Raw genomic sequence first — 12,894 nt, forward strand, 5'->3', positions numbered from 1 at the left:
CTAGTTGTGGAGGACGTTGCTTCACTGGCCCAAGTTGGCACCATCATTGCGCTCTTCCCGGGTGAGGCAGATCAGTCGCCAGCTTCTGGACAGCCGCTCACTGCGGCTGCTGGCTACATACGGTAGCCATGGCAACCCACTGCCACAGGGCCTGCAGCCTACGCCGTCACCTCACATCAGCTCAGCTCCAGGTTGAGCTGTTGTTCAGCATCTTAGCTGTGGAGGGCAGTGTCACTGGCCCTCATATGTGGGATCCGAACCGGGGTCTTCTGGCGTCCCAAGGCAGTTCTTAACCATTGTGCCACTCGGCCGGCCCCACTCAGCATATTTTTAAGAATCACCCATATTGTTGCATATATCCGTAGTTTGTTCCTTTTTATTGCTAAGTAGTATTCTATTCATAGGAGGATATGAATGCTTAATTTTTAAAAGTATGTTCTTTCTTTTATATAGGAAGAAATTCTACAGTTAATTTTTTTAAATCAAATTATTGGAAAATCAAATACTATTGGGTAAAGTAGTGTCCTCTTTTACAACAAGCAAACAAATGTCATTTAAAAGTATTTGAATCTCTCTAAAATGTACAAATGTACCCCATGAAAAAACAGGCATTATGGTTAGACTGAGGAAAAGGACTTTTCTAGTGTATGTTGTAAGATTAAGAACAAAAAACAAATTCTCACGCACAGTGTCAGAAGAAATCAAATTTGGAAAATCACAAAGAACCAACGAAATAATATTTGATTCTTATTAACAGTAAGGTGGGCAAAAGAGCACTACACAAAAGTCAGTGGTTTTTTTTCTGCTTCTCACTCATAACAAATAATAAAATAGAGGACCACCTACCACCATAGCAATCAAAAAAATTAAAATATCTTTTAATAAATATGGTGAGATATAAGCAAAACCTCCATAAATCATCACTGAGAGATAGAAAAAGATTTAAACAAATGAAAAAAGAGAAAGTTTCTAGAAGGAATACTAAACACTCTACCATCCATTCTTATTCAAGTTAAATTACAGGGCCGGCTGAGTGGCTCAGTTGGTTATGAGCTTGCTCAAGAGTGAGAGCTCTGAGCAACAGGGTCGCTGGTTCCATTCCCACATAGGCCAATGAGCTCCGCCAGAGCTGAGCTCCCGCTGAGCCGCCAACAGGGGGCAGGATGGCTCAGCTGGTGAGAGCACATGCTCCTAACAACAAGGTTGCATGTTTGAGATGTGTGCTACGCCCTACCCGCAACTAAAGACTGTACGCAACTAAAGACTGAACTTGGCACCTTGAGCTGAGCTGCTGCCTGGATGGCTCAGTGGATACAGTGTGCGCTCTTAACAACAAGGCTGCCGGTTCGACTGCCGCATGGGATGGTGGCTATGCTCATCTGCAACTAACTGAACACAGTACCTTGAGCTGAGCAGCGGGACTGGACTTGGAGCTGAGCTAGCTGCGCCCTCCACAACTAAGATTGAAAGACAACAATTTGTCTGTTCCCCTTCCCCAATTCCCCAATAAAATCTTAAAAAAAAAAAAAGTTAAATTACAGATTCAACTCAATTCTAGTAAAAAATCCAACAAGAATCTTTGGTGTGGATAAAATAACTCCAAAATTTAATTCAAAAAATAAAACAAGTGATATATTAAAAAGAGTATTTTTTAAATAGGAGATTTCTGGCCCCTCCAGTCAAGTAATAGAATGTGTAATAGTTCTTACAGTACAATTTCTAAAGCAATTCTCAATTCTTACTCAATTACTATTTGACACTTGTCATGAAAAAATACCAGCTAGAAAACTCAAAGAAGGAGACACACAAAAGCACATACTACTCACAACACACAAAAACAGCTAACTAAAATTACAGGCATTGGGGGCTGGCCGAGTGGCGCGTTGGTTAAGAGCTGGCTTGCTATGCCAGAGGGCCCTGATTCGGATCCCACATATGAGGGCCAGTGACACTGCCCTCTACAGCTAAGATGCTGAACAACAGCTCAACCTGGAGCTGGGCTGCTCGGAGTTGCCAGTGATGGCATAGGCTGCAGCCCCTGATGCAGTGGGTTGCCATGGGCTACCGTGTGTAGCCAGCAGCCAGCGTGAGCGGCCAGCAGCAGCTGTGAGCAGCCCGTCCACGACTGATCTGTCTCACCCAGGAAGAGCGCAATGATGGTGCCAACTTGGGCCAGTGAAGCAACGTCCTCCACAACTAGACTGAAGAACAAAAGGACAGCAACTTGTCTGTTCCCATCCCCCAATTTCCCAATCAAAAAAAAAATCTTAAAAAAAGATAATATTTTTGTCCTTAAAAAAAAAAAATTACAGGCATTGGGTCAAAAAGAGAGAACAGAGAAATAATAACTCAAGTGGTATAGGATATCCTGCTTTCTATTCCATTTCCTGGCAAGTGGCCTGGAGGGGAGAGGGGACTCTGATATGCCCTTCTATACACATGGAAGTCTCCCCAGCCTCATTCATCTCCTAGTGTGATTATCTTGCTGTGCTAAGTCTGACCTAGGAGTAACCTGGACTCTACTTGATGTCTGTTTCCGGTGCTGACTTTAAAAGACAGCCACAACCAGCAACAACCAGATGTATCTACTCCTCTTCACATACTTTTTTTCCAAAAGTTGAGTGTGCACATTGCCCAAACCCAAGGGCTCAGCCAGCCTCCTTGCTCACTGACCTTCTCAGACATGGCGTCCATGTAGTCCTGTCGCTGGTACTCTCTCCGGCGCAGATGTCTGTATACGTGGAACTCTCCGCTGCCAGCCCCAGCACTTGAACCTATAACCAGGACAGTTCAGAGTTCTTGATGAACTGCAATTATCAATATAGGCTACCCTTAATCAAAAGTGACCGAAGAAAGAAACTGAAGTAATGGAAGGGACCATGCCTATCTTATTCCCCACTGTACCCCAGGATCTAGCATATTGTAGGCATCATTACATATTTGTTGCATGAATGTTGAATGTGAAGTCACTAAAAATTCCACTCTAATGCAGTATTAAGGAATAGAGTATAGTTCCTAGAAAAGGGCCTATGATCCTTTCCTCCCCGCCATTTAACATGCTCAAGTTTTACTGAGCTGAAAAGATGTCCATGATGTATTAAGCGAAAAAAGTTGGTTACCAAATAGTATGTGTAGAACAACCATATTTTTGTAAAAACATTTTTTCTTACACGACTAGTTTTGACTATAAAGAGTTTTGGAAGGCTATATCACAATGTTACAATCTGAATGATGAAATTACAGGTGGTCCAAACTCTTTTATACCTCTATTATTTATTTTTCTTTATAATTAGTATATGTTAATTTACAACCCAACAAAATAATAAAACCATCTGCATTTAGAAACAAAACACTACGAGGCATTATTAAAAATGATACGTAAGAAAATTCTCTGATGTCAAACCATAAGCAACAATACCTCTTTGTTGTGAGAACAAATTACTGGACCGGTGAACATTTTTTTCACTACTCAAGATCTAATTAACACATACTAACTTCAGGGTTTTTGTATCTACACTTAAAAAATTATATTTACACACACACACACACACTCCCAAAAGACATTACCCATTACATCTCGGACAAATTCTGGGGGAGGTCGAGGTGCCCATTCATTCATTTTTTCTGGAATTGGAACTCCTTTGTCCTGAAACAGTTAAACAGGAAAGCACTTGTAAGTATAAACCTGCTGACAAAGTCACATCTTTTATAACCAAAGAATATTAAGTGGACTAGTGAAGAAAGGCTGCTTGGCTCCTTGGACTCGCAGCTGATTTTTATCTTCTTTTCTCTGTCTTAGCTTTACTTCATCCTGTATATTTTGGGGTCTATCACAGCCCACAGCTTTGCCAAGTCTACACTTAACTTTCCAGAGAAGAAATGGAAACCTCCAGCTTTAATCTTACTACACGAGGAGTCAACGCTTTCTAGTCAAAGGTATAACAGACCCTCTCATCCAATTGTTTTTATGACCGAGGGGTGCAAGGCCTGGACGGGGGGAGTGACTTGCCTCAATGGCTCTCTCACAATAAAGAAAAAAATAACCCTCGTGCTAACCCACGGATTCTATCTTTCCAGTCTAACGCTTCTGTTCACAAAGTTAAACCGGAAAAGGCCTTAGAGCACGGAAGTCACCCCACAACGCCCTCATTCTGGCTGGGGTCTAACATAGGGCAGAAGAAAGCTCACTATCTCCGGGGCAGCCTACTCCTTCCTAAGGTCTAACGCTGGGATTCGGGGACTGAGTTCCTGAGTTTGGAGGCGGAGGAGGTGGGTCCACGGGCCCCCAGAGGCGCCGGAACGTGAAGAGGTGGTACTCGGGGTGGCTGCGGAGCCCGCGCCTCGTCTCACCGGGTTCTTCATGAGCCGCTCTAGCTTGAGCTTCTGTTCCTCTGCCGCACTCCTGGGGATGACGAGCGCTTGTGGCTCTTTCTTGGGCCTCGGGGGTCGCACCGAGGAGGCGGCTGAACTCGCCATGACAGCGTTCTTGATTTCCTGGCGAGCGGCGGCGGCGGCGCGCACGGATGACTCCAGAGCCGCGCGCCAACGGCGCAAGCGCAGCCTCCCACCTGGGCGGGGCTGGGGCGGAGTCGCAGGCTGCAAGCAGGCTGCTTGAATATTCATGAGGCCGAGGCCGGGTGGGTTATTTTGATAAAAGCTGGTTGATTTCATTTCCTGTTTCTGGGCAAATCCGGGCAGCGGAACGCCCAGGTTCCTGGGCGAGAGGTGGCCCTGCATTCCCCACGGTGCGTCCCCAGCCGACCTCCCCAAGTCCGATGCGCGAAGTGGGTCCGCCTGCTGCCCTGCTAATGGCTCTCAACCTCCTCTCGTGGTCTGGGCCTTTGTCCTGGCGGTTCCTTGGGCCTAGACCACTCCCCCTCCCATTTCCGACTGTTTATTTAAGAGATGAAATAGTCACTGTGAGCTCCCTGAGGACTGGGGCCATATCTCTTTTGTCCACTTCGAAGTGCTCTGCACCTGGCACCTAGCAAATATACCTCAGCCGAGTGAATGAGCTTTTATTGAGCTGGCACTCAGCTAGGCCTTGGTGTTCTCCTGTTGGACATAAACAATTTCTCAGAACACCACAACATCACACGAGGCCATTTTGTGACCGTGATGGAGCAAGACATAAACAAGACTGCTCTGTAATCATGTCTGAACTCAGATGAAAACAAGAATATCTTTGAAACCATGAAAAGACTAAACATTTCCCCCATTCTGATTAATATGAGTAACTGCTGCTGCTTTATAGCATTGGCCTCCATTCATTCCTGCTACTTAAAATATTTAAGACAGCCAGTCATAGAATTGTCTCTACTTCTGACAGCATCTAATCCAGAATAGGAGCCCACTTATTTGAACCCTCCCCCAGATCACTTAACCCACGCCCAAATCCTATAATAATTCCTCTTTAACATCCTCTTGCTGAAGTACCTAAGTGCAGTCTTCCTTCTAGAAAGAGGTAATAAACCCAACTTGTTCAGATATGCTCAGATATGCTCTTGGTGGTCTTCACAATGGTTTCTTGTTTATCGTTTGTTGCTGCTAAAGAATGGGCGTTCTGTCTTGTATATGGCCGTATTCCCAGTGTCTGGGGCAAGGCCTGGCTCATAGCAAGGCACTCAAACTTTTGCTGGATGACCATGGGATCTTGGGGGCCTGGCACCTTAGATACTATGGCTACTGCTGCCTGCTCATCCTGCTCAGCCCTGGACAGCTCTCCCACTGAGTGTCCGGGGTGGGACAAGTGACCCCTGTGACGGAGTGCTGTGTTAGCGCTCTCAGGCCATTCCTGGCCACCTAATGGTGGTTTTCCAGGAGCCAAGAGTAATGAATTAGGGGAAGTCCTTGACTGGCCCAGGTCTGTCACTAGAACCTAGGGAGGGCTTGGCCTGAGTGTGGTCAGGGACACATGAACCTACATTACACACTCCAATCACCCAGGTGCCTCACTTTTCCCCAAACACGCCACACAAAAAAGACTTTATCTGGAGGGTCATTTCCTCCCTGGAGAACTCCCATATACCCTTCTTAGCTTGGCTTACATGCTGGTAGGTCCATGAAGCCTTCTATGACTGCCTCTAGCACCCCCTTCCAGGCAGAAAGTTGCTTCCTTCTTGGTGCTCCCTGTTCTCTGGGTCCTGCTGGCTGAAATTTGGTAGTTACCACAGCATGTTCTCACCACCTGCCTGAAGGCTGAACCAGCATCTCAACATCTAATTCTGGCTTAAAGTAGAGTGGTGCTTCCAGAATGCTTACTGAACAGAGGAATGAGGGAAAGAGGGAGTCAACAGCTGCTTGAAAAAAATAATGAATGAATGTGTAAATGAGACGACCAACTGATGGATGAATGAATAAGGAAGTTAAGTGAGTGAAGATAGGAGAAAAAAAATGAATGACCATTCAATAAATAAATGTATAACCATGAATGAATGAATGAATGAATAAATGAATGAACAAACGAACAAATGAACACATGAGACAGGATTAGCAGAGAATTACACAGCCAGGAGGACAGTCGTCTCCAGGCACCCCCAGCTCAGGGTCTGGCACAGAACTGGTGCTTGGTAGATAGCTGCTGGATCGAAGTGAAGTGAATGAATGAAGTGAATAAGTACTCAAAGGTGGGGGAGAGTTAAGGCATGTGGGTGTGAAGAAGCTGGTAATAACAACTTCAGTCTAAGCCTAGTCTAAGTGTGTTGATGTGTTTGTCATCCTGATTATTAGATAAGGAACTGAGGTCCAGAGGGCTCAGGGTCACACAGACTCAAACTTAGCAGCCTGGTCCTGGGTCTGTGAGGCCCTGAGTGATCACGTGACTTAATGATGGCTGGACCAAGGCCCTCAGCAGACCTGGTGGGGGCCGTCCATGTGGCATCCTTCTAGGGCTGAGGCCAGATTTGAGGTCCTGCTCCTTGTAAGGAAAAGATGCCTTCTCAGCCTGGCAGCCCCACAAGAGTCAACTCAGACCTGGAGTGCCAACCCCTCTGCCACCAGAGGGCAGCAAAACTCCACCCAGGCCCACATGCTGGCCTGTGTCCCTGAAGCCCAGAACTGGGCACCTAGGGAATCAGGTCTACTGCCCTGGAAGACATCAGTGTTTTGGAGTCTGACAGGCCTGTTGCCAATGTTTGGCTCCACCTATTCTGGAGTGTTGGCTGGGGAAGCAACTTAACCTCTCAAAGGCTGTTTCCGTATGCTAGAGATGGGAAGACAAGCAAACCTACCCTTGACACTGTCCTGTGGATAGAATGATGTGACAGATGTACAGTACCTGGCACAGTACCTGACACTCAATAGTAGAGGGACCGCCTGTCCCAGTTTGGTCCCAGGACTGAGGGGTTTCCCAGGATGTAAGACTTTCAGTGCTAACACCAGGAAAGTCTTGGACAAACTGGCGAAGTTGGTCACCCAGGAGGGGTGGGCACTCCTGCCTCAATCCTTTGACTTGCAGTTGGTACTTAAGAAACTAAAACAGCAAGAATGTTTACAACTATTTCATAATTTGAGTTTCTCACTGAATTAGTGAGTCAATGGTCTTTCTACAGTGGTCCTGCTGTTGGTGATGACAGAACAGTTCCACCAATGGAGATAAAAACAAAAATGCAGCACACTCACTTTGAAAAAGAGTTTGTTAGTTTCCTATAAAGATAAACACACATGTACCATACAACCCAGCAATTTCACTCCTGGGTATTTACCAGAGAGAAATGAAAACATGCGTCCATTAAAAGATCTGTATGCTAATGCATGGAGCAGCTTGACTCATAATTGCCCAAACTGGAAACAACCCAAATGTCCACCTAATTGTGATATATCCATACAGTGATACACTACTCAGCAATAAAAAGGAAGGAACTATTGATACTTGCAACCACTTGGATGATTCTCAAAAGCATTGTGCTTAGTGAATGAAGCCAGATTCGAAAGGCTATGCCTGAAGGATTCTGTTACTTGACATTCTGAGGAAGACAAAATAATAGGGACAGAACACAGATCAGCAGTTGCCAAAGACCAAGGGTAAGAGGAGGGGATTGACTGTAAAGGGCCAAGGGAACTTTTCTGGGTGACAGACATGTATATCTGAATTGTGGTGGTAGTTATATGAATATACACATTTGTCAAACTCGTTGAACTATATGATTAAAAAGCATGAATTGAATTGTATAAAAATTATACCTCAATACACTTGACATAATAAAAGTCGCCTTGCCAGGTTGCAGAGGAGCCAACCACCCATTGTCTGGGTGATTTGGGGGAGCGCTGCCATCCTTCAGTATGCCTGAGGCAGCTCAGACTCTGTAAACCTGCCTGGCCCTTCCCTGCCTTGTCTAGCGTGGGGCCAATGGGTGGGTGGCAGTGATAAGCTTTCTGAAGCTCAGAGGCCAATGTGGATGAAGCCCCCACATTTCTACCTCTGGGCCCCACGCACCCTTGGGACAGGGTCTTGGCTGCTCTGGCCAAGGCTGATGAGTATTCATGGGCCAGGACGTTTTCTGAACCATGCCTCACTGAGCAATGTTAGGAAGTGCTTAGAGCTGCAACTGGCACGACCCCCATCCTCCAGAGATCCCAGTCTGACTCACTAAAGTACCTTCTTATCCATGAACTTGGACCCCCATGGTTGGGGGAATCTGTGGTCTGCTGGTTGAAGGACCCAGCAGAAGAGATGCATTGCCCTGTCCCGGCTGGCTCATAATCTCTCAGCCCCTTATGTTGCCTGCCCTAACTGTGCCTCATCCATCTTCCTGGGGTGACCGCCCCTGATTATATGGACCGCCCACAAACCCTCTGCTGAGTTCCATACTCATGGGCAGGTCACACTCAAAATGCCCCCAATGCAATGATAATCAGAGTCGCTAACCTGGGCGGGTGCTTTCAATATGTCAGGCTCTTCGCAATGGGGTCCTATGCATGATCTCATTTAATTCTCACAGGAACCTTATGAGGTAGACACTTTTAAATTTTTATATCATGAAATAAAACAGACATACAGAAAATTTACAGAATCAGAGCATAGAGCTGAATGAATGATCACAAGCAAATGCCCGTGTAACACCATTCCAGTCAAGGAATGGAACATGGTGTGCCCCCAGAACCCACTGCTGACCCCCCAAATCAATGCCCTGTGTCTTTCCTCCACAGGTAATCACTCTCCTGGCTTGAATGGTAATTGTCTCCTTGCTTCTCTTTATATTTTTATGTTTAGCCCCTAACCATGCAGCTCTAAAGCTCATTTAGTTTGTCCTGTTTTTGGAACTCTACATACTTGGACTCAATTGGGATGCATTTTAAATATTTTCCTTCTACTTTGCAGCTCACCTGTTTATTCCCTTTCTAGAATCTGTTGTCAAAAAGAAGCTCTTCATTTGAATGTAGTCAAATGTACCACCATTTCCTTTTTTCAAGAACTTATGTGTTCTATATTTGAAAATCTTTTTTTACCCCAAGGTGATAAAGAAACTTTTCTATATTATCTTTCAGTTGCTCTATTGTCTTGTATTTCACAGTTAGATGTACAATTTGCCTCCAATTGTTTTGGGGGTTTGGTGTAAAGTAGGGGCCTAATTTCATTTTTTTCTACCTATCGATATCTAATTTTCCCTGAACCATTTATTGAAAAAATTACCTTTTTTCACTGTTCTTGTGCTTCACTTTAAATCTTCTCAATCCAACTTTTATTCTGGGCATTCCTAATAGCACCTTGCTAAAGCAATACATCTCTTGCTTTATGCCCTGGGGTTTCTAGGTATTCACACATATCCAGAGCTAAACACATGCAAGGGAGTGAAAATTACACGTGGAGTGCTTAACCAATAAGGGCAGGGATTGATGGATAGATAAATGCTTCTCTCCCACCTCCTTAGGTGCAAAATTCTGAAATGTACTCTACATGGCCTCTCAGAAGGCCTCAATTGGCTTGAGCCCCAGAATGCCCATAGCAGTGACCAACTCAATAATTCCTTCTTTTTTTTTTTTTTAAGATTTTTATTGGGGAATTGGGGGGATGGAAACAGTGCTGGGGAATTGGGGGAAGGGGAACAGACAAGTTTCTGTCGTTTTGTTCTTCAGTTTAGTTGTGGAGGACGTTGCTTCACTGGCCCAAGTTGGCACCATCATTGCTGTCTTCCCAGGCGAGGCTGATCAGTCGCCGGCTTCTGGACGGCCGCTCACTGCGGCTGCTGGCCGCTCACGCTGGCTGCTGGCTGCTGGCTAAATACGGTAGCCCATGGCAACCCACTGCCACAGGGGCTGCAGCCTACGCTGTTGTCGGGGACTCATGGCAGCCCAGCTCTAGGTTGAGCTGTTGTTCAGCATCTTAGCTGTGGAGGGCAGTGTCACTGGCCCTCATATGTGGGATCCGAACCGGGGCCCTCTGGCGTCCCAAGCCAGTTGTTAACCATCACGCCACTCGGCCGGCCCTCAATAATTCCTTCTTGTATTGGCTTTTCCTTCTCTGTTTCAATCTACCTAGTTCCATACTGTCTGTCCCCTTGGGACCACTTCCCAAAATAAACTACTCATACTTCTCGAGGGAATCCAGGCTAAGATAGTTGGTACTGGAAGTGACTCAAAAAAGCAGCCCCTCAGGATGGGATTATGGGATTGGATCGTGCACTGGTCAGGCTGCAATAGGATCGATCCCTCTGCTCGGGCTAAGAGGGGTAAAAACCTCTGGCATGCAATAGCACCATGATTGCTAATACTCTCTCCTGTGATTAATTGAGCTGAGATTCAGGTAGAAGGTGAAGCCTTGGCTTATGTGCACTGATGACACTTAAAAGGCATGGGGGCAAGTGCAAGAATTGTGCTGTTGGCTGCTTTCTGTTAACTGCTTTAGAAAGCCTGAAAGTAGAAAAGGCAGGCTCAGGTTAGCCAACCATCAACTCAAGGCAGGCTATGAAAATCAGAAGGCATCCAAGGTGGTAATCACTGCAGAAGAGGCAACACCAGGTAGACAAGTTGGCTTGTCTAGTGGAGGTTATCCAAGCAGTGTTCTAAGCCACTGCTGTGATTGCATAGTTGGTCCATGAACAGAGTAGCCATATGCAGGGCTTAAAGCATACTCTTTTAACTGGAGATTAAGTTTACTTAACACAAATTTATAGATTTAAAAATTATTTTTACTATGTATGTACGTTTTATTTATCCTTGTAGTTCTAAGTTTCTTTTTTTTTCATTTAACTTCTTTTCTTCCTTACATTTTGATTGCTTGAGTATTTTTACTTAATTTTTCCTCCTCTGTTAGTTTGGAATTTATATACACTCTATTGTTCTTTTAGTGGTTGCCCTAGAGAGTGCAATATATAACAGACTTCTCAAAGTCCAAACTTAAATGGTAGTTTTACCCTCTTTAGGATAATACAAAGACCTTAGACCATCTTAAATGTTTGTGAATTTTGCTTGGAGTTTATGAGGCTTCTTGAATTTGTAACTTTATATCTTTCATCACTTTCTCAGCCATTATTCTTTCAAATATTACTTCTGTTCTCTTCTCACTTTACTCTGCTTCTGGAATTCCAATTTTATGTATGTTAGAAGGTATATCATAACTTATGATATACCTCCATATATTGTATTCTCCATATATTGTTTCTTCACTTTTGTATTTTCTATACTTTTGTTTCTCCATGTTTCATTCTGTATATTGTCTTCTGATTTTTTTCCAGTTGACCAATACTCTCTTCATACATATATAATTTGTTATGAAACCCATCCATGGAGTTCTTAATTTAAGTTATTGTATTTTTCAGTTCTAAGTTTTCTGTTTGGTTCTTTTTCAAATATGCTGTGTCCTTTTTATGGTGTCTAGTGCTCTACTGAAGTTCTGAATTTCATCTTACCTAACATATTAAAAAATTTCTGTGCCGATAATTCCAATATCTGAAGTCCCTGTGCATCTGTTTCTATTATATGTTGTTTCTCCTGGATTTCCTCCATGATATCTTGTCTCCTGGTTATTTTTAAATTGATATTTAGGTTTATGTTAACTACCTCCAGAGGATTTAAATTTGCTTCTACTAGGATACTCATTGCTAGTGCTTGAGAGTTCTAGCAGTCTATGATTATTATATCTCAGTTTCAGGAATTAAGATGATTGGAAGCTGGACTTCTGTCTGTGTGAGAGTTAGTTTATTCTGGTTCACTCTGACTCTTGGGATGCAGCCTTTTGTGATTTTCACTCCAAAGCACAGAGACTTCCATAGCGATCCCTCTCTTGGCAGGTCCTAGGTTCAAATAATTGTTCCTTAGCCCAACAAGGCTGTCAAAAAGTCCCTCAGGCTCTCAGACATTTATTCTTCTCTTTCAAATTGGCAGACAACTCTAGGAAAATGTGGCTTGAAATGCTGGACTCACCTCTAAATTTCTGATGTCTCCCACACCACCTTAACCTACATAATTCTTCACTACCTCCTTAACACTTCAATGCTTCAAGCAGATTTAAAAAAAAAAATTGGGGAATTGGGGGAGGGGAACAGCGTTGGGGAATAGGGGAAGGGGAACAGATAAGTGGCTGTCCTTTTGTTCTTCAGTCTAGTTGTGGAGGATATCGCTTCACTGGCCCATGTTGGTATTATCATTGTGCTCTTCCCGAGTGAAGCAGATCAGTTGCTGGTCACTTGACAGCTGCTCACGGCGACTCTTGGCAGCTCATGCTGGCTGTCGGCCGCTCACGGTAGCTTATGGGAACCCACTGCAGCTCCACTGCAGCCTACGCAGTCGCCGGCAACTCATGGAAGCCCAGCTCCAGGTCGAGCTGTTGCTCACTATCTTAGCTGTAGAGGGCGCAGCATCACTGGCCCTAATGTGGGACCTGAACCAGGGCCCTGCTGCTCAGAGCTGGCCTCCCAAGCCAGCTCTTAACCAATGTGCCACTCGGCTGGCCCTCAA

At 44.7% G+C, this 12,894-nt stretch overlaps 1 protein-coding gene across 1 annotated transcript in view; it reads right to left on the bottom strand.

Annotated features, from left to right (window-relative positions):
- The window catches only part of PRKRIP1 (PRKR interacting protein 1), a 27,390-nt gene extending 22,855 nt beyond the window's left edge, over positions 1-4,535 (bottom strand). The window contains exons 1-3 of the mRNA XM_019646926.1: positions 4,351-4,535; positions 3,568-3,646; positions 2,674-2,774 (exon numbers count right to left, since the gene is read on the bottom strand). Of these exons, the coding sequence (XP_019502471.1) occupies positions 2,674-2,774; positions 3,568-3,646; positions 4,351-4,476 (306 nt within the window). The 5' untranslated portion in view covers positions 4,477-4,535. The remainder of the gene's footprint in view (positions 1-2,673; positions 2,775-3,567; positions 3,647-4,350) is intronic.
- Between the last annotated feature and the right edge of the window lie 8,359 nt (positions 4,536-12,894).

Source organism: Hipposideros armiger, unplaced genomic scaffold (assembly GCF_001890085.2).
Source record: "Hipposideros armiger isolate ML-2016 unplaced genomic scaffold, ASM189008v1 scaffold_107, whole genome shotgun sequence".
NCBI classification, from domain to species: domain Eukaryota; kingdom Metazoa; phylum Chordata; class Mammalia; order Chiroptera; family Hipposideridae; genus Hipposideros; species Hipposideros armiger.